At 28.6% G+C, this 23,543-nt stretch overlaps 1 protein-coding gene across 1 annotated transcript in view; it reads left to right on the forward strand.

The window, feature by feature from the left end:
• The window catches only part of tral (LSM14 family protein trailer hitch), a 48,575-nt gene extending 26,437 nt beyond the window's left edge, over positions 1-22,138 (forward strand). Inside the window, exons 4-10 of the mRNA XM_075370001.1 lie at positions 4,979-5,129; positions 6,629-6,761; positions 12,098-12,280; positions 12,935-13,058; positions 15,176-15,350; positions 16,960-17,204; positions 20,046-22,138. Coding sequence (XP_075226116.1) covers positions 4,979-5,129; positions 6,629-6,761; positions 12,098-12,280; positions 12,935-13,058; positions 15,176-15,350; positions 16,960-17,204; positions 20,046-20,053 — 1,019 coding nt within the window. The 3' untranslated portion in view covers positions 20,054-22,138. The remainder of the gene's footprint in view (positions 1-4,978; positions 5,130-6,628; positions 6,762-12,097; positions 12,281-12,934; positions 13,059-15,175; positions 15,351-16,959; positions 17,205-20,045) is intronic.
• The last annotated feature ends 1,405 nt before the right edge of the window (positions 22,139-23,543 follow it).

The following is a 23,543-nucleotide window of genomic DNA, read 5'->3' on the forward strand; positions in this document are numbered from 1 at the left end:
GGCTCTATTTCTCGATACACCACCTCATTTGGCACAATCCACCATTGGCCTTCTTTTTGGTGTTTTTTATTGATACACGTTCTGACAATTCTCCTCTCTATTTTCAGAATTTTTTCAATTCGGTTTTTCTGAGTGATTTTGAAAAGAGTCTCGCTTCCGTAGGTGACTTCTGGCTGTACTACAGTTTTATAATGTTTAAGTTTTGTTTTAGCAGAAAGGCATTTTTTGTTATATGTTTTTTGTTTGTGTATATATATATATATATGTTAGGTAGGTAAAATAATGGGGAAGATGTTGGTACGATTGGAGCTGGGGAGGATTGTTTATTGCCTGCACATTTGAGTATTGCCAGTCTGTTAGGCATTTGCTTTTGAACAAGGTTGCATAATTATGTATTGTTGTATGTTAAAAAAGAGGCGGTTGAAGAACTTTTATTCGAGATGGAAACCTATTTAGAGAAGAAATCTCATGTTGTGTGTCAGTGAAAGTTCAGTGAGAAATTTGGAAAGGCAGCACCAATAGAAAGTGTTATTCAGAAAGAAGTTAGTTAAAAATTTTGTGAAACAGGTTCTGTGTTAGACTAGAAACATGCCTGACATAGGTCAGTTTTAACGATGCAGATCATACAGAACATTAAAGTGGCAGTTACAAAATCTTCTCATAAATCTTTGTGGGGACTAAACTGGGAAAAGAACATTTCACTAGGTTCAGTCTATATTACAGTTAGGAAAATGCTGAAATGTTATCCATATCAAATGCAGGTTTTCCATGAGCTAACTGATGGTGATTATGCTAAAAGGGTTCACTGCTGTAAATGGTTCAAGAACTTCATTAGAGGCAACCTTTGGTTTTTTAGATCAAGTGTATTTCACAGATGAAGCATGGGTATGTTAATAGTCAGAACTACCAGAGCTGGGGTACTGAAACCCTGCACAATCTCTTTGATTCTCTCTTACAGCCACAAAAAAAAAGGTGTGGTGTGCGGTTTCAATGTGACAAATAATAGGACCCTTGTTTTTTTTTTTTTAAATGAATGCTACCATCTACCAAGAAATTATCCAACAGTTCATAGCCTTAATACAAACGTATGAGCATAACTGCTGGTTGTAACAAGACAACACTTGCTCTACAGTGGAGATGCTACAGTTTGTTTGGTGGAAGAATTATTTCTAAAAGATTGTGGCCACCAAGATCTCCAAAAAATCTTTGTGTGGGGTTATTAAAAGAAATTGTTTATAGAAGCAATCCTCACATCCTACAGGAATTGACAAACATTACCTATGCCAGCCAGGGGACAGTTAACAAGAGTAGCCAGGAACATAGTCAAATGTGTTGACAAGTGCATAGTAGTGGATGGATGTAATTTTCAATATCTTCTGTAAATTATTATATAAGTGTTTGCCAATAAACTATTATTTATGGACTAAACTAAATGATGGGGCCTCTTTTAAATTAAACACTGTATTTTAAATATTTTCAGTTGTGTTATGAAGTCATGCAATAAATATTTACTGCACTACTATTATTATTACTGCGTAAATGTAATTTTACTGTACTAAAACTTTTTTTGAGGGCATCAGTTATGAAGATTGTTGTTTAAATTTGTCAAATCTATTGGAATGTGTTTCTTCTCACATCCATAATTACGTATCATTCATCATCATGTTGTATAGATTTTTATTGCAAATAAAATAAATCTTAGTTTTTTTTCAATTTACTATTTGTTCCTTTTATATTTCCATTAAGATTGCATTCTACTAATTTTAAATGTAAGATTATGTGTGATATAGTGAATATGATTTCACTAAAGAATTATTTTGAAATTCTCCTGACTGTCTTGTCTTGTTTGTTTAGTTTCATCTTTTATATCGGATCATTTATATCACATTGATTATTAAGTTCTCTTATCACAGTTAAATTTCTTTCTTTCAGTATTCTTATTTTTTCCACGTTTTCACAGCCAGGGAATCTTGATTAAATGTATTATGAAATTCTGTTCTTCAGATAATTTTAAAATTGCATTTTTGTAATTAAGAAACTGTCAATGTGGCATTTCATTTTTGTCAATTCACAAAGAGATGGCTGTTATACATTTTATGTTGGAAGTTTTTCTTCAGGTCACAGTCTTGGCTGCCCATTGTACATAATTATTATTGAAAGCTAGTTAGCTATTCTCTGTAATTTGCATGTAACTAAACAGTTGATTGGTTGCATGTTTAATTAATATCATGACATTTCATTTTTAAAATAGCACAGTTAGAAGTAAAAATTTCACAGTGAATTTATTTAGTCAGCTGTTTATTAATAACATGTTCTGTTTAAGTCTTGTTGACTGCTGATTATATGTGTTTGGCTGTGGTTGCATGTGTTATAAATTTGTATAAAAGGTAAAATATTTATGGTGTTAGAAAAAATAAATAATTATTGTTTAAATGAATGTTTTACTGTTAATTTATTATTAGTCTATATTTTATGGTTCATTTTTGGATGTTTATATTTACCATGCTATTTTTATTCTTGTTATGATATTGAAAGTTAAATTTTATAATTGATAGGTATATACAATTTATTATTGCATCACTAAGCTTTCTCTGTATTTGTAAATAAGAACATTTAATAGTTTTTTAAATATCTAGGTTTTATTCCTAACTTTTAAACTATTGGTTAAAGTTGAAGAAGTGAAACTAAAATAAATATCATGTACATTAAAATAGTTTGAACTTTAGTGTAAATAATATAAATATTTATTTTTAGTAACCTGACTATTGTTATTGTACCGTAACGTATAATTCATATAGTTGAGTTTCACTCGTATTCACAATTCTTATATTAAAACAACACTTGTGAATGTTTGAAATATCTCTTTTGCTGTCATTTTGGAAGTCTAGGTAGGTCACTTAAGATCAGTGTCATTCAATCTCGGCTATATTCTTCATATTTTTTTGGAATATTTCTTCTCAATAATTTTCCTGAAGACTAAGTAGTCTGGTTCATGTCAGTCAAAGAGGCTTTTAGTAAGGTGATCAAATTACTGGTTTATTGTCTTTAATTGGAAAAAATTGATGGTTTAATATTAATTCTTTTATAGAATTTCTCCTCCTGAATCTTAAAAATATGTAGTATCCATTTATTTAGTCTATTCATTTACACAAAAGATTCTTGTGTTTTTGTAATAATGGATGTATCTTGCTTCTTTTTTTTATTGTGATGTCAAGGGATTTTTAAGTTTTAACTGAGTTATTATGGTAAGTACATTCTAAATGTTGACATCACGCAGGTATAAAATTTATAAGAGCAAAAAATTCTGTATATACTTGTTGCCATTTATTTTTTAATGTTTTTATTTATCTTTATCTTAAAAGTTTTTAGACAATTTAGTTTTGACAGTTTGTTTATGATTCTATAATGTAACTGTTGAGTTAATGAAGTTAAAAAATAATAATTTAAAAGAAGCCTCTAAACTTCATATTACAGTTTGTTTTTTTAACTTTCCTTGAAATTATTTAAGACATTTCATTGGTTTTTATGCAATAGTAAAATTATAGTAATTCCTTAAACATGCACATTAAAGCAAAAACTGACTGAAGACAAAACAGCTTCACACTCCATGCTATAAAATAAGAAACAAGGAAATTTTGTTGAGTGGAATGTAATTTAAAACCTAATTAGAGATAATTATTGGGTAACCCACTGGGTTGGTCTAGTGGTGAACGCGTCTTCCCAAATCGGCTGATTTGGAAGTCGAGAATTCCAATGTTCAAGTCCTAGTAAAGTCAGTTATTTTTACACGGATTTGAATACTAGATCATGGATACCGGTGTTCTTTAGTGGTGCCAACCACAAAAGAACCCATAAAGGCAATTAACCACACATCTCAGGAATGGTCCAACTGAGACTGCACAAGACTACACTCATACATATCATCCTCTGAAGTATTATCTGAAAGGTAATTACCTGAGGCTAAAAAGGAAAAAAGAAGAAAGAAAAGGTAACTATTTGGTAATTTAGGAATATCTTTGTTAAATGGCCAGTAATGGAGAGTATATTTTGTTTCGGTTAAAATATTTAATTTATTTATTTAGAATTTTAGAATATTTTCCTTTTACTTTTGTAATTAGTTTAAGTAGGACATTAAAACCCATTTTCAGAGTTGGTCCTTTGTAGTTTTTTTTGCTTATACAATTGTTTTGTGTTTTCTTTTAAATATTTGATTTTGTTATTTGTGAATGAAATAAATATCTTAAGTAGATCTTATATGATCTTTTTATTTAATTAAAACAAACTACCCTAATTCTCTTTACTAAAAAGAATTATTGTTACAAAACGTTATGACTAAATCTTTTCTTTTTTTTCATTTTAAATATTTAGTTTAGGTTTTGGTTATAAGAATGTTGGCTTTCTGTATTATAAGATTGAAAATAGGAATCTGGCTGAGCTTACAGATACTCCCATGAAAATAATAGTAGTTTTGTCATTGTAATTCTGCTCATTTGCTTATATCTGAAATGCTTAGTATTAGTAAAAACATTTGTTAAGATGAAGTGGAGTTAGTGCTAATAACAAACAAGCTTACTTACTCATGCTATGTATTTAATGCGTTAAATGTACTGGAGTTTTACAATACATATTCTGTACTTAACATATCAAATTACAAAAAGTATATTTTCATAGTAAAAAAATTTGTAAAAAGAGTCATCAAAAATAATCTTTTATATTGGTTTTAAATAGAGGATCAGTTCCCTCTAATGTGGTTTAATTTAAATTAAAACACATTCCTCAAAATACTTGATTGTGATAAATTTCTTAAGAAAAGTAATTGTTTAGTTAGGTTTTATATTATTACCGTACCTTCATTCATGTAATGAAAGTGTGATAGGTCCTTTAAGATTTATATAGTAATAAATTATTTGTATCATCTGTAGAGAAGGTCTGTATTGAATCTCAGCGTGAGTTTCCAGTGAACTAGTGTCTGTTCTAGAATTGATCGGTGGATCCAGAGCATCTACTCCAGGACTATTGGGTTCAAGAAAATCACCAACAATAGATCAAGGTGTGCAAGTATCGCCCAATCTTCCTAAGGATGATAAATCACATCAAAGAAATATTCAACAATCATATAACAGAGACAAGTAAGTAGGCCATTAGTGATAGTGTTAAGTTCTTTACTGATAAAATATTAATAATTATTTGCGAGCAATTGTAATTTTATTTTAATTTTCCAACCCAATTTATCTATTACTTGACAAAAGTTTTTTTTATTGAATAACAATTTCCTGTTATTTGAATTACAAAGTACTTTAGAAATAAATTATATCATGAATAATTAATAATGAGAATTTTATTATATTTTAATAAATTCATTCTCTTTCTTACGTTGATCTTAATCTTTTGTTTCTCAACATTCCTTCAATTTATTTTCCTTGCAACTCCATAATGTATTATAAGTTTTGTAATTGGTAAGTTTTTGTTGTTGGTTTGTTTTGTTGTAATTGCATGTTAAACTCGCTCTTTTGCCTTCGGGGTAGGTAGTGGATTTCATTTCCTTTCCATATTTTGTTTATTGAGTCTTGTTTGTGACTAATGTGAGATGTGTTTTGTTTTTAGTTTTGTTGTTTTTATTTTTAGGGGTAGTAGTACACCGATGGAAATGTCAAACATGGCATTCACTACGGTGGCATCCTGACTGAGGCAAGAACAAGGCTGAGATATGCCTTTTGCCAAGGTATTGAAGATGACCTCCGGTAAAACTCATAAAGACTAGGTATGGGGAGGGGGGCTGGCGTGGCTACAGCAATTGTTACATGGTGGGGGTTCCCCTATGGGGTCAGGATGTCCAGAAAACTTTTCTCTTGACTTTATCTTATAGATCTTTAAGTTTTTCAGTTATTTTTATTTTAAATAGTGTAATTATATTGTAGTGAAGTTACATTCATCTCTCTCTGTAAAAAATAATTTTGATTGGTTGCTGGACTTTGTTCCTTCCATTATAATTTACATATCTTAACATGTCCATCATTGTTTTTATCAACGTTACATTTACTGCAATTTTATTACTGTTAAACATATTTAATATAAATAGAGGCTCAAATATGTTGTGGATTATTCTTTTTTTTTTAATATGGAACTTAAAACTTATTTTAATCTGTGTTAAAAAATTTCAGCAATAGTTAACCATATTTGTTACATTGGTGTATAATTCAATCATGAAGTACTTTATGACTATTTTTTTAAATTCAGTAGATCTTTTTCAAATATATATTATAAATATTGCATAATTATATAATACAATATAGCTTATGCAAACTGTGGTTTATATAAACACATTTTATATGAAACTATTAAAGAATTAGCACCTTAATTTGTATATTCCAGTCATGGTTTCAGGCACTGAGGAAGCTCGTAGTAGTACAAACACTTGCATGATCTTAGAGATCTTATATTAATAATGTTAGATTCCAAATTACATATTATTTTTTTATTAAAAAATATTTTTTGTTAACTGCACTAACTTTTTATGCTGTTATATACTAAACATTTATTTATACTATATCATTTTATTATTTTAAAATAAATTTATCTTTTTAATTATTGAAAATAAACCATTAAATATTTTTTATTTTTGTTACAGTAACAGAAGTCGTGGAAGTGGTGTTATTGGGGAACGACCTTATAATGATACATACAGGAGTAGTGACAGTAGGATGGATTACAGGCCACAACGTCGTGATCATTTTAATATGAACAATATCCGTCAGCAGCATGTATGAATTTTCTTATTTTATTCCTCTTTACTTTTGTTTACATTTTAATTGTTACTTTCTTTAGTTTTCTTACATAATGAATTTTTTTGCTAATATCAAATCAAGTATTCATGGTATCTTAAGTTGTTTGCTACTCTTTTAAATATTATGACTGCAGGTCTCTATATACTTTAATAACATTTATTCTCTTATCAACATCAGATTGAAACCCAATATAGTTAATTTTTATAAGGATAAAAATTGTTATGAACATAATAAAGATGTCTTTCTTAGAATATTTATCATCTACGTATTGAAAGCATGTTAATGTTGATTTTCTGCAGTTATTTTTCTTGCTGAAAAGCCAGCATGAAGGCAGTGTAAAATTGTTTCACTCTACTTTCTTCCATAAACCTGGTCCAGTCTGTTTGCCATTTTCAGGAGTGACTAACATTTCATGTTAGGTTCGCTATACGCTTACAATTATGGCACTGCTGAAAATTCTGTGGTGTCATATGTGACTGTAGATGATACTTAAAATCATTGTTTTGTAGAACAACCTCTACTTTAGTGTTGTATAGTTACACATAAATGAGATAAGAGGTATAATTATATGAATTATTTATTTAAAATGAACAAACAATAATGGAAATTCTATCCAAAATAATTTTTATTAATTTTTGTGGTACTTCAGTGTTCCTATATGTTTTGCAAGTAGAATGATCTAATTTTACATGTTATTTATGGGCTAAAGATAAAAATCATTTAAATGAAATAAACAAAATTTTCAATTTTTCACAAAGACTTACAAATAGACTGTTAAGTTACAATGCCCAAGTAGAAATTGCAATTTTCAGCCAGTAAAAAGTCACTGCCACAAGTAAGTATTTATTTCTTGTTATCTGATAATGACTTTTTACTTATTGGTAGCTACATTTCTGCCTGTATTGAGTTGAATTAAATCATACTTTTTTCAGCATTTCACACTTTTTTTTATGGAAAACCTACTTGTATAGATCATCATTTGTGATGATTTTGAACTATATTTTTATCTTGGAGCAAGTTGAAATTTGTTTACTTTCTGTTTTCAACATTCAATCAGCAGCAGTCTTAAAAGGATGGAATTCATTCTCCATGAAATGAATTTATTGCCTGTGTTTTCCTTACTGTTTAATGAAGTTGTGAGAGGGGACAAAACCTTTTGCCACTTCCCCTCTATCAATGATTAATGATCATAAGATGATCAGTAATTATATAATGATATATAATATCACTAATGATAAATGATCTTATCACAATATATATATATATATATAAAACACTTATTTAAACCTTCTTGTCTCATTAAAGCTACAGTATGAAAAAAGAAAGGTTTTTTCCTAACAGGTGCAGTTGTTGTACAAGATCATTGACTGTGTATTCTATAAAACTTTGATTAATAAACAATATTTGACAAGATGATATGTTTAAACTTCTACAAACAGTAATCTTTTCATCCCATTTACACATTTAAGTTGTGTTAGTGTTTCTAAAATGATTTCAAAGTTGTAACTACTGAGTTATTAATTGTAAAACATGTCTGAATGAGTTAGACTAAACATTAACAGCACTTTGTAAGACTGATAGATTCACTGTGTAATGGTATATTATTTTGGTTTTTTTTTCAGCCTTCTTCCTTGCTACATGAGCTTCCATGTTTTGTATTAATAATAAAATCTGATATTAATTGGGAAAAACTGATAACAGAAACATGGAAGTACTATATTACTAATTCAGCCGATGTATAAAAATGTTTATGTACAAAATTTGCTGTGTCTTACAGTGAATGTGAACAATTTTCTTAAACTTCTCTAGTGCTTAAAATATTTCATATTTTCAGTCAGAATATCTGATCCTCTGCTCTGCCCCTTTTACATCTCCAAATAATCTTAGAAAATGATAGTATTTTGCTATTTTGTAGAACATTTTTATGCCCTTTAATAATATCTTAAGGGAGTAAAACTAATTGTTTGCTCATTAACATGCAAGAAAATATTTCTTATATTATAGGAATATCACTTTATCTCATAAGCATTTGCTCATCTCTAAATCATTAAGTTGTGTGTCACACACATGCAATGCATTCAATGTATTTATAGTTTTGTGAATATATATATTGTAAGTTGCTGTATAACGTAATGGAAGATATCTTGTAGCATCATAACTAGAAAGTTTATTTTTGGCTCAACATATTTATTTTTTTATTACTCAAATTTTCAATGGTTTTAGTTCAAAACTTATTTTAAATCTTTTTCCCTCTTTTAACTTGTGGCTCTTTCTTTTCTCAAATCTGCTGTGATCATCAATTACTAAGTACTAGAAGCATATAGTTAAAATGCATTTGGAATAATTTAGTACATTTTTACATGAAAATAGAATCTACAATTTCAATGAAAAAGGACTTGTGTGTGTTCTTTCTTACAAATAGTGAGTAATGATTTTGATTTTCTATAACCTGATGGAGTTTATTTTATGTCTTCTATTGAACAATTTTATTTTCTTGTAAACTTTGCTATTATGATATTCTTTTTTGTTCTTTGGGGAAATTATAAGTATCTGTCTTTCATGTAATAAATTCTGGGTTCAAATCCCAGACAGGCTTGGTATTTTTCATATAGTAAAAATTTAATCTATATAATCAAAAATAGAGGAGGCTGCTGCATTTGGATTTTGGTCTTTAGTTGCTGTAGTGAATAAAAAAAATTGTATTAAAGTATACATAAGTACAGTAACTGCCACATAATGGTGATCTTGGATGATCAGCCTGCTTGTCACTGTTACACTTTTTGTTCCTCTGAAACATTGACTCACCATGGTTAGTCATCTCTTAATAGCATAAACATGATGCGACAGTTCTTTATAAAGCAATGCATTTTTGTGTGCTTGCAGCATTAAGAAAGTTGACATCATGTTTCAATACAATTATTTTTATTTTATTTTTGTTTTTTTTTTGCTTTCCATGTATATAAATTTCAGTTCTGTGGTTCTGCCCCAGTCTCAGTACAGTTCTGTTGGCATATGTTATTTATTTTGTTACATAGTCAATTAATGTACAATTAAATATTTTGTAAAAAGTTTTTATCATGGCATACGGTTCAAACTTTTTTGAGTAGTTCTTTCATGTGTGAATTGTTATGGCTGAATTTAAGTCTGTTGTGAAGGGTAAAAATCTTTAAAGACAGGAGATTGTAAACAACGTGTATCATTTCATGAAGAAAGAATCTTTAATTATAAGAAAATTAAAAATTTACAAACATTTAGTTGCTACACAGAAGTACTGTAGCTGCCTGTGGCATTTCCAGGACTCAGGTTCAAAGCCTAAGAAAATAGAAAAATAAAACTTCTTTGATCCAAGGGGCTTCTTGATTCCAGAGTATTTGTTCATCACCTTGATAAGGAAAAAGAAATGTTCTAAACCAGTTACTGTATTAGATGATCTTGATAAAGATGTGGTTAGGCGAACTGTGAATGAATTTCATTCAAAGATAGGGGAGTTGCCAACAGTTAACAAACAAGATAAACAGTTAACAAGATAGTGGAGTTTGTTAGCAGTTAACAAACTCTGTAAAGAATTGAAAAATGAAATTAATTTTAACAGCAGTGGTAGTTTAAGGTGAATTTTGAAAGAATTAGGTTTTAATTAAGTAGTGCAGAAAAAAAAATAAAAGAAACATTTTGTTTGAAAAACATGATATTAGGGAGAAAAAAAAGGATTTCATATTTTCAGGCAATTGGTGATATTAGAAAATGTAACTGGGTGATCATGTACTTCGATGAATCCTATGTTTTATCATCTCATTCAACAGCAGTGCAGGACTTCATTTACCAATAAATAAAGGTGAATGCTTAATTAAGATTCACGTCGGAGGTGAAATGGGCTTAATTCTAAATGCAGTGTTAACTTGGACAACCAAATTAAAAAGTGGCAATTACCGTGTTGAAAATATTATTACCAAATATTAAAAATTATTTGAAATTGGCTGAAGAAAAATTAGTTCCCAACCTTCCTCCTGAGTCTTTAGAAGTTATTGACAATGCTCCATGTCATAATACCTTCTCTGAAAAAACTTCCAGTGTCATCAAGCAAGAAAGAAGACATGATATATCTGTAGCCAAACAGTTTGGCTACACATACATAATATTCCATTTTCATCTCAAATGCTTAAACCGTAATTGTATGAACTAATTAAGTTGAACAAAAGTAACAAAAAATGATACCAATTTGACGAATTGTTTGTATAAAGTGGGCATCAGGTTCTGTGGCTTCCACCTTACCATTCTGATTTAAATCCAATCCAAATAGATTGGTTAGAGGTAAAAACGACATGTTGCAAGCCACAACACAACGTCTAAGATGTCAGAAGTGCAGAAACTGTTAAGATAAAATGAATTTGATAAGTGACGAACACTGGAAACATTACTGTGAAAAGGTTGAAAAAGTCAATAGTGAATATTAGAGCCAAGAATTGTTAATAGATTCTTTGACAGAATCTTTCCTGTTTCTTTATGTAGTGACAGTGATAATAGTGACACTTATACTGCAGTTATTGATGACAATGAGGAGAGTGTGCTACTGAGGAATTAAATGGATAATTCATTTTCCAGTAAGTAATTTAAGTTTCAGTAATAACCATTTACTGCAATATTTATCATGTAATTAGTAATAGATAATATTTTATCTTCGTTATATTTTACAATGTACAGTACAGAATTAGCCGACTGTATTTCACTTCAAAATTGTTGCATTCATTTGTTAAAAATAGAACAGTTATTGGGTAAAGGAGATTACTAAGAGCAAGGAACATGTTTTTTCATTGGGTAGCAAACGTGGTAGTAACCAAGCTTGCTGTTACTTGGCAATGACTGTACATTCTCATAATTACATATAATTTTGTTATAAATTTGGCTCTTGACTGATAAAATATGCTTACCAAATTTAACTGATAACATTATCACAAATAGGGTAATCAAATTTTATAATTCATAGAAAGTTGTTATTCATCTGTTTAACAGACTACTGCTAACAATTTGTGGTAGATGTTGGAAGTGGATGTAAAATTTTCTTTCTTATTATCTTTTGTTTGAAAATATGAAATTCATTGAGAATCGTGTTTTAAGTATATCAGAGAAATTAGTGAACAGTACGACATAAAATACCAAAAGATTATTAGTGTTAAAGTAGTTAGTTAATTAGTTGTAAGTAATTCTTTTTCTAAGATAATTTAAAATTTTATCTAAACATTTTGTAGCATGTAATTTTATTATGGTTGTGATACTTCCAAATGATCTTAATTTATTTCTAATTTCTTCCCTTAAAGCAACAGCCAATAGGTTCTCAAGGACCAATGATGAGGTCGCAAGGTGGACAAGCAATCGGTGGAGGCAACAGAGGCTGGGTTAATAGAGGTGGAGGTGGGGGAGGCAATAATAATATGCGTCAACGAGGTCGAGGCAGGAATCAGCAATTGCCACAAAACTTCAATAGAGCTCCTGGACAACAGGTAAATATTATTGTAATTTATACTAAAAATCAAAGGCATAATTAATTAATAAATTTCCTTTGATTTCCAACATTATAAACATCAGGTAAAATTTTACGAATGCTACCATTATTTATTAGTACTGGCTTACAGCTGTAGCAATCAAACCCATTAAAATTTTAAATTGTTTTTTTTTAAAAAGCAAGCTGATGAAATTTAATTTTTTTAGCTTTGGTGTTAAAAAGTGTTCTGATTTTTTAGAAGAATGCTTTCCTTCGTTCACTTAACTTAAAACTTTCAGTACAGTCAAATTTTTATGATTAAACTGCAGGAAGATTCTATCAAGAAGAATCCTCTTTTAACATGAATGTTTCCTGTACACTGTGGGCCTTTTTTACAGTACATATTTTCATGAATAACCCATGCCAACAAACATACTTTTTATTGGTTAAAAAATTTTAATTCTCAACTTACTCTTGGACAGTATTTTGCTATCTTAAAATATTTTCTTGATTGTAACGGATAATTCATCTTTTTTGGTTGAAATTGACAGGATGGGTCTACCAGCCAAAAGGAGCAAGTGGCTAAAATTTTATCTTTTAATTTAAGATACATTTTGCGTGGGGTTTGTTATTACAATTAAAATTTGTTATCTTATTTTTATCTTTTTAACAGTCTCAACAACAGTCAAATAATCAGAAAACAAAAACTACATTAAAATTTGAGGGAGACTATGATTTTGATAAGGCGAATACTGAATTTGAAGAACTTCGGAGTCAGCTTTCAAAAGTTAAAATTAGTGAGTATAATTATTTTTAAATATTGCGATCTCAGTCCTTAACTGTTTATACTACTCCTTCTCTTTACTAATTTCTGACAACTGTTCAAAAAATCTTGACTGTTACAAAAATGGTCTTAATATGTGTGTATTCAGTTTCTTTGGATAATTGTTTACACATTTGCTATAATGTACTCACATTCTCTTTATAGCTGATAGTAGAAAAGTTCAGAAATTTAATAGGAGTTGTATTTTTACTACAGAAGTATATCACGTATATTTTTTCATTATACTTTACATAAATACATTTTTCATAAATCTTTTAAGATCTAAATGAATACTAGGATGTTCAGAGTTATTATTCAAATTACTTATTGACCAAAATAAGCAAAAAGAAAGTATATCTCAATAATTAGTCTGTTTATAATTATAAAACAGAATGCATTGTTATAATATCATGATCGAAAAGAAACCTTTTTACTTTATGGTGAAATGTTCAACTTAGTAATTTGAAAAAACCGTTTTCTTTCAAATTACAGTAAATTTTAAAAGATAGCTTGTAGCCATTTTTTTCTCTCTTGAAAGAATGGCTATTCTAATACTTAAATTTTTGGTATGAAAATTTGAGTAAAAGTTACAAACCCAACTCATTTGCTAACCAGAATAACTAATATTTTGAAAAATCAAAGTTATGATAATTGTAATTTTAAAAGTATATATAGTATTTCTTGAAAATTTATTTGCTCTCAGTGTCCACAGGTAGCATTTCTTCACATACTGTAAACTTGAGATTTCATCCTAACCTGAAAATGTATAAATTCTGATCCAACATTCTGAATTTGTTACTACATTTTTTTACATGCTTCTTTTTTCTATTTATATAGAAGCTTAAAATTCTGTTTAATAAAAAATAAAATGTTTTTACAACAGTGTAATAACCAGCAAATTTCAGAAAAGCACACTGCTCTTAATTTATAATATAGTGTTAAATAATGTGACTGACTTCAAACAGTGAGAGCAAGTTGTGCATTTAATTTAATACCATATTGTACAGAATGACAATGGATACTTCTAAGCAAATCAGTTTAAAATAGTATTATGAAAATGTTGTTTCTGATGGCTTGATTGCAGTCTTTCCAGAAAAAAATTCTATAATTCACTCATACTTTTTAATATTGCTAAGTAAGAAACCTTTTTCAAGTTTACAAAAAAAAATTATAATAGTATTTTATGTAGATCTTTTATTGTGTAAAAAAATTTTCAAATTAAAAATCAGTAAATCTTTAATTTGTTCTCAGAATCACAACAATTTTTTGTTAGAATTGTCAACAAGAACAGAGAAAAAATAAATACAAAAGTGTGGTTAAAGTCAGAAATTAACCTTAAAAGATTTAGGCTAATGGAGAAGTAGATCAACAATTTAGTTGAATAATTATAAAAATCCCACACGACAATGGTTAGGGTGTTAATATGCTATTTTATTTTTGTTATTTATGACTAAGATATAAATGCATATATAAGAAGAGGATGTATTAAAGGAAACATCTCTTTCATCTTGAGAAGGAAGCATACAATTATTTAATGAAAACTGAAGTAGCAAATTTCACAACTAAAACAATTTTTCACTGAATTTAATTATTAAAATGACAACTATTGGCATGTTCTTGGATTATTGTTTTTGATGCGGAGATCCTGTCCTATTAAACCTATCACTAAGGTTTAATCTTCTCATTAATTACTTGGACCCAACAATTAAGAGACAGAGTCCACATTCAAAATTAGAAGAAAAAGTTAAGTCAAAAAGTTTTGCAAATTTACTTTCTATAATTTTTTGTAATGGGAATTTTATTTAAAAAAATGAGATAAAAATCACATAATTGTTTAATAATTTCAAGGATAGAATCCCAGATAAAATTATGCATCTAGGTATTGATAGTACTTGGAGCAAGACAAGCTGTTTGTGAAGTTGCAAAAGGCTGAAGTGACTTAGCAGCTCATGCTTGAAAAAAAATATTTGTTTAGATTTTTTTTATATTTAATAACATTTTTTAATCTGATATATCAGACGGCATTTTTTTTTTTTTTTAGTTAAATTTAAATTAGTTAATATTAAAATCAAAATACCTGTGGCTTTTCAGCCGAAGGAGGTGAAGCAGTTGCTAAGGTGAATGGTGAAGATAAAAAAGATGATTCTGGTAATGAGACTGCAATAGGTGAAGGTGAACATGATGAAGAAGAGCAGCCGGTTTATTATGATAAGACTAAATCATTCTTTGATAACATTAGTTGTGAAGCTGTTGAGAGAAGCAAAGGGTAGGTTTTATTTAAAATGTACTGTTGTTTTCTTTTATCAATGGATAGTGTAGTATATAAAAAAAGTTCACTGCATATTTTCAGAAAGTTTTTGAGAGAATTGACATTTAAAGGTTGAGAGAACACTTAAGCCAGTCCATCCCTTGTATTTAAATTTGTTATTTTAACCCAGATCAGTGTCCCATCTTGTAACTAATGTCAAATACCACTAAAGAGTTTGTAGAAGATTTTATTTTATAATTTTACTTTTGAATTTTTTAAATGTTTTCTTAATTTTCATTGAAATGGAGCGACTCCATTAAAATGGTGGATGAAACTAGGTTATTTTCTTTAAAATTTTGGGTAGAAAGGCTGTTCATTGTTTTCATCATTGTTGATCCATCTACTGAATCTACATTTGATAAAGTATATTGTTGATAATGATGGGGAAACAATATTGATAGTCTTTTAAAATTTTATTAAGCAAGTATTTGAGAGTCTTTCTAATATAAGATGAAAATTTATCATTCATTAAATAAGACTACTTATTTTTTTTTTTAATCTACTGATGATTATAATTATAAATGTGCATCTGTTTTGTTTTTTGTAAAATATTCTTGAGTATTTCTCTTTTATTTCAAAATGGGGTATAACAGTCCATTCTTTTTGTTTAGAATTACATTTGACCTAATTTTTTATTTCACAATTGCTTTTTTAAAGAAGTAATACAATATAATACAGCAAAATATGGTTTCCAACACAAATGTTGATTTTGTAATTTATTCAACTTTTTGGTCTTTTATGCTTTTACATAAAAGACCACAATCTTTTAATGTAGTATCTACATTTCCAAAAATCTAATGATTGAACAGTACAAATATAATTAAATACTGTGCACAGAATCAAGGGATTAAAATCATGCAAAATAACAATATTCAAATAAAAAGTGATATTAATTGTAGGATTATATTATAACTGATTTGATTGCTACACAGTTACAAGATTGCCCAGCCTAAGATTAAGCCATAGGTTGTAATGAGCTGTTAAGTGGCGCATAGATATCAGTAGTAGTTTGGCTTGCTGTTATTGAAAATTAGGAATGTTTCCTCTTTTATATCAGTTGTGGCGTGTCAGTGTTTCTGCCTTACAATCAGACAAAAAATAATTATTCAGCAATTGTTCCTTAGCTAGACCCAGTTGCTGGCGAGATAAAAAAAAGGGACATTGTAAGATCCACAGTTAATATGTAACCTGATTCATTCCACCCAGCTAAGCAGGAGTTAACTGAATTATAATCAATACTTTCTCTGTATCCTTTGCCATTATAAAGGTTGCTTTTAATTTGTGTTTATTATTCTACAACCTGTAATAAGTAAACAATATTCTCTTTCCTCTAAAAAGATATCTCTATTACCTACAGATAAATTCAGATTTAGAAATGCAATCTTGTCAGGTAGCCAGTATGTTTTATTAAGCACTAATTGCTTGACTTATAAAATTTCTATATTTAATAAATATTTATCATTTTAAGGTAAAATAACTTTATAGCATTCTTACTTTCAATCACCAGTAGAATGTATAGAGTAAGAAGTGTGTGTTACATATACTACAAAAATTAATTATTTTACAGCCGTTCTCAAAGAACTGATTGGCGGACTGAAAGGAAATTAAACTCGGAAACATTTGGAGTGGCATCAGCACGTCGTGGAGGATTCCGTGGTCGTGGTGGCTATTACAATGTCGGTCGGGGCATGTATCGAGGCGGTGGTAGCGGAGGTGGTGGTTACCGAGGTAATTACAATCGAGGCCAAGGGAACCGACCAAGAAATTCAAATAACCCATCGAGTAACAGTAGGCCTCCAGTAATTGCTATGGGTAAGTCTAATTGTGGATAATTTAATCTTAATCTTTGTCATAATGTATTAATTACCATAAAATTTGGCAGTTAAAATTACTTGAATTTTAGGACATTTAAATCGGGTATTTATTTTACTATTAGTAAAATATGGTAAGAATCACAAAAAAAACCTTGTTTTATTTTAAATAGTTGTTTTATAAAAAATTGATCTTTAAACCTCATTAAACATTATTCACTAAGATTGAAATTTGTAAACAGATTACTAAGCCTATTTGTGATAATATTATGTTGATGTTAAAAATTTAACTTAAGCAAATCAAATTATTGGCAACTTATTCTATTTAGTTTCCTAGTGTGGAAAATAAATTTCTTATAAAATGCAGTTTATTTTAATATATAATCTTCCATAATATCTAAACTATTGTTACATTATTCCTGGAATTTTCTTAGAATTCTGTCGCAGCATCATTTCAGTGTATATTATTCCTAATGTGTATGTTGCAACCTGTTCATCTGATGAACAATGAGCTTGCCCCTCCCACGACCCAAGAGGTGAGGATGGTATGTATGACATGTAAATAAATTGAGGTGTAGTCTTGCACAGATTCAGACTGACCATTCCTGACATGTGTAGTTAATTTAAGACTAACCACAAAATTACACTGTTATCCACTGTCTATTATTCAAATCCCTATAAAAATAACAAACTTACTAGGATTTGAACCTCAGAACCTTGACTTTGAAAATCAGCTGTTAACAACTGATTTTTCAATGTCAAGTTAACCACCACTAGACCAGTCCAGTGGGCAAATTATTGGCAACTTGAAGAAAAAAAGATTGTTTTTATTTATTTCAGGTTATTTTAGGCAAACTTGTAGAAATGACGGAAAATTAGACTTAAAAAAGTCCTACTCTATTTGTAATTTTTTTTGTTTTTCATTGCATTTGCTTTTTTTTTTAATAGGTAAAACAATAAATTTTAATTGATTTAATTTTCCCAGTGATTGATTCCAATATGTCTAACATTAAAAAAAAATTTGCATTTTCCACGTTTATTAATGGTGAAAAAGGTTTTATACAAAATGTGGATTTTAATAACTTACTATGGTAATTATGTAGTTAGCAGTTTCAGTTTGCAACAGGATTGAAAAGATTGTAAAACAAAAGGAAGAAAAAATAGTGGAAATCTCAGCCATTTTTTCTTTTTTTCTTGAAGTGCAGTCAATTCAAGTGCAGAGCATAATGCAGATCTTGCATTAATTTGTATTTCATTTTGTTGCACAGAAAAACAGTAGTTTTTGGGAACTTTTTTCCAATCTTGTCTACTGAAAGTATGTACATGTAATAGTTAAAATGCACAGTTGAGTGAAGAAAATATTATTCGTTTTATTGAGAGCTGAAATGGTAAATTTTAATTGGAAACCATTAAATAACAAATAGAACTGTTTACCTCATGTCAATAATTTTCTTTAATTTGGCTAATAACATTAGCTTCAGTTGTATGTTTTCATTTATATATATACTATAGTATTAAATGACGTGTATCCACTCATGGAAAAGTAAGTTGTATCTTTTTAATTATTACTCTTTCCTGGATGTGAAAAACTCATTGTAGTAAAACCAGTAAAATTAATTTAATTTTATTGGTTTCATCAATTCACAATTTGTAACAACATTTTTGCCTGTTTTACTAAAAGCCCATAAAAACAATATTATAATTTTTATACATTATTTTTAATCAATGGTGATAGCCTGAGTACAGCTATTTTTCATTATGCTTAGTGACCACAATGAGTTTTTCACTTCCAGGAAAGAAAGTAATAATTAAAAGGATACAAATTACTTTTCCATGTGTGGATACAAGTCATTTAATACTCATTAATTAACAACAGCAGTATGTTTGGGATACAACATGCTTGGTGAAAGTATATGATACAGTTATATTAATTGTGATTTTCATGTTTCTTGTTGTGATGTTGAAAATTTATTAGTCAGTCAAGAAATGTCAAAAATTTTCTTAGCCAGAGACACTTGACATTAAATGTAGTTTATTATGAGGGCAGTTCAGAAAGTAACCTCCATTTGGTCACTACGGAGGAAGGAGTGGGGGTAGCACTAACATTTTTGTGCAGATGTGTGCGGGAGGTCAGTTGGCATCCAGCCATGGCAGTAGCAAGGTCGTGCAATTGCTCATTGATTTTCTGTGGTTTGTTAAAATGTGCGCTGCAATAGAAAACCCCACGAAGTGTGCGCTGTTATAAAATTTCTCATGACAAAACAATATTTAGTGGCAGATATTCATCGGGGATTTTGAGCAAAGGAGTTGTACACGATTGGGTTCATTCATTCAAAAGTGGGTGAAGAAAGAGTGGCCGTCCATCGGCAGTCAGTCGTGAACTGGTCCAAAAGATTGATGTCAAAGTGTGTGAAAATCAACGTTTTACCATCTCAAAGCTTTCCAATGAATTCCCACAAATTTCCAGGACTGTTTTTTTTTTTAGATAGTGATGGAAAAGTTAGGCTACTGTAATTTCTGTAAGTAAGGAACAGGCAGGAGATTTTTTTGCAGCCAGAATTTCTAAGTTAATGACAAGGTACGATAAGTGCCTAAATTTAAATGGTAATTGGGTTGAAAAGTAGAGGAAATATGTAGTTTTAAGACCTATATAATAAAATGTATTTACCTACAACTGTTTTATTTATAACCAAACAGAGGTTACTTTCCGAACGGCCCTTGTATCTACAAGGGCCGATAATCTGATTAGATATCAGATTTATCTTCTAATTTTATTGTTAACTGGTTTTCTGTGTATAATACTTACATTTTAAAATTTTTTTATATTTTTGTTTTATTACAGCCAAATAATACTACTGAATATGATCTGCATGAAAGATTCCAAGTGGGATATGATTATATTATAGGTTTATGTAAAGAGGATTATATAATTGTAATTTAAAAATGAAGTAAAGAAAGAAATCAAGGAAGAAGAATGCAGTTTAATTTTACTAAGGATTTTAACTCTGTTAAAAGTATTACTCTCGGAACGGTGTGGTTTTTCAAAGTTTGATGCAAGAGACATTTTCTTGTGGTTTCGAATGTTGGATCGTATCCTCTCAGGGAAGTTGATTGTTTTAAAATGAGAGTACTAGTTTTGTACACAAATAGTCAGGTTGACAGTTATTTTGATCAATTGTTTCTTTTCTTTTAATTTCCTATTTTGGTTTATTTAGTGCTTTCTTTATAAGCTGCATCGCATTTATTTATTGGTAAATAAATGAATGCTACAAGTATTTTAATGTTAGACTGTAGAGTAAGTTTAATGGAAACAACAAAAATTACCTAAATGACATTATTTTTTTTAGTTAATCATCATTAGAAAGAAGAAAGTAATTTTTGTTTCTGATTTTTATAAACTAATTTAAATTGATAATTTTATTAGGTTAATAATCATCCACCTGAGATGTGCCTCTCTGGTGTGTATTTTCTACATCTTTAAAGATACAATAATATTTTTGTTAGTTTTTCTTTATTTACTTTTTCTTTCCTTGATCCGAGTCTCAAATCAGATTACTGCGTTTAATTTGTTTACTGCAGTAACCATTTTTTATTTCTGATTTTTCTTTTTCAACTGTATCTAGTAGGTATTACATTAATAGGTATAAGAAATACGTCAAGACAAACATTCATTTTTTAATATTAGGTTTACATGATTCTCTTAATGTACCTGTGGTTTTCTTTGTTGTAATGATTTATAAAATGTCTGATAGAGATACAGATACTAGCTTATTTATTCTTAAAAATGATACAGTTCACCAGTTATGTGTAGTGCATACCACATTAAAAGGCTAGAAAGTCATCATAGAATATTGAATAGTATCGTATAGTAATGTGGAAATAACGGTATGGAAATGTTGGTAGTGATAATCATGTCAACATTTCAGTTGCAGTTTTGGTTTTGTTAATATTAGTTAAACAGTGGATTGAAATAAATGTTTAAATTTATTTTTTGACAAATTAATTATAAAGACGTAGTTACTACGTGTTCAGATAAAGTGAATGTGAACCCATACATAGTTGCGTATCACATAAAAAAAAAAAATGAAGTTATTTTTTATAATTTATTTGTTGGTAACTTGAAAATATAATGTATATATTTAATATATGTATATTTTTAATTTCTATTCTTTATGCAATAACATTAATTTTTGAGTTGAAAATTAACTTAAAATAGTGTTATAAAATAATTAATTTTTTTTTCGGTGGATGCATGTTTTTTGTTACTATTGTTTATTTTGAAATAATTTATGTTTAGTTGAATATTATTTTTTTTTATTCTATTCAAAAATAGAAAAGAAATATGAAGGAATGATCAATTAAAAATGTTTCATTCGTGTAATTTGTTTAATACAGTGTTAATCTTTTTTTTTTATATGGGTTTTGTTAAGGATATCATGCCTATCCATTCAAAGATAAAAGGTGCTTATGATACTATTGTTACATTTTCTTTTATCAATTTTAATCGTTTACTTTTAATTTTTATTTAATTCAAAGAAGAAAAAATATTGTATCAATTCAAGAAGTATGGTTTCATTAAGATGAATTTGTATGTCATCATAGTGCGTTATGATGATAGTTAACAACTATCAAATTTGTTAAACTGCAATATTTAAAATTATATTTTTAATAATTTATTACATTCAGTATATGATTAACATGTGATTGTTCTGCATAAATGATATGATATATTTTGTCTGAGATTGCGCCATTGTGATAATTTTGGCAGGTAGCCCAATTTACTTTATCGTTTATTATTTTTATTATTATTGTATTATTGATTATTGTGCTAGACATGTAATTATGTGTACACTGTTGGACTGATAGCTGGATAATAGTGATTTTTTGTACTTCCACAATAATTAAATTACATAAATATAAGATTTAAAGTTTGAATTTTTTTTATTTCATTATAAATTTCCCAATAACATATAGATTGCGTTATGCAAAAATCCTCATTATAAACCAAATTTTAGATTATTTTACTTCGTTATTACAAAGTTTTTTCTGTGTGTCATTTCATGTAAATATGAACGATCATATATTTTTTGGAAACTTTTTTCTTTAACACTTATATCATTACAGAGTGGTGCTAAACATGAGTTTCCCTGAGTATTTTTTATTTTAGGAGGGAAAGATCAGTTCATAATATATTATTTTTTAATTCTCTGCAATTACCAGTGCAACTCAAAACTTTTTTTATTAGTATTTTGCAATCTATTGTGAGTTAACATGCTTTAACTATTACAGTGAAAGCAATGCAGAAAGACTGTCAGACTTTATAATGAATTATTGTTAGATTGGTAGATGCTCATATGTTTACTCTGTAGTAAATGCAAAAATATTTTTAAATGCCTGGAAGTATTGTGGGTGAACAGATGCCTGATAAGATTGCTGAAAGAAATAGAATTAGTTGCTTGGTCCTTTTGTAAAAATTTCTCATAATTCTATGTGGAGGACATCCTTTGAAATAAACATATCCTGAAGAAACTTTCAAAGAATGTTAAAACCTGTAAATCTAAAGCCATATTTTCCAAATTTATTCGCATGTTGAATGGCGATGTATTATATATTACCTGGATCTCTGTAAGTTACTAAACGAAATTAATTACATTTAATATTCAGGATTGCTTTCAAGGATTGGAATGTAGAACCTTATTTCTTTCAAGAGATTTTTATCTTTAGCAGTGTACCTAAGATATTTATGAAATTAGTTCTTTAATAGGCAGCAAGAAGCCTCAGCTCATTTTAAAATGGAATTTCAGCATTTTTTTTTTAATACTGTTAAACAATAATCATTTACTACGCTCATATAAAGTACGCTGTATGCTTTACCAGATGTTAAAAATCAAAAATTTTGTTTATTACAAAAAAGCTTAGTTTAACTGGAAAAATGAATTGAAAATGTGCTTGTTAATAAAGGTAAACATCTTGTCGTATATTTTGAAGCAGTTATTTTACAGAAGGTCTTGTAAATGAAGGAGAAATATCTTGAGCAGTTTCATTAAATTAAACATGAATGTTATGATATTTAATTTTTTATATTTGGACATTAGGGAAACTTACTTGTACTGTTTGTTTATATATATATATATATAAAATATATATAAAAGATGGATTATAATAATATTGGAAAGGGAAGAAATGAAATGCATTAAATTATTATGTCACAAAATTAATTTAAAACCCCAATTTTGTTTCACTTTTCAGTGATCAGTAAATTTACAGTATTTTTTTATATACTAGGTTTAACAATGGGTGGACTAACCCTCATTATTATTTCTTTATGAATTATTTCATC

This window comes from Lycorma delicatula, chromosome 6, assembly GCF_047948215.1.
Source record: "Lycorma delicatula isolate Av1 chromosome 6, ASM4794821v1, whole genome shotgun sequence".
In the NCBI taxonomy this organism is placed as follows: Eukaryota; Metazoa; Arthropoda; class Insecta; order Hemiptera; family Fulgoridae; genus Lycorma; species Lycorma delicatula.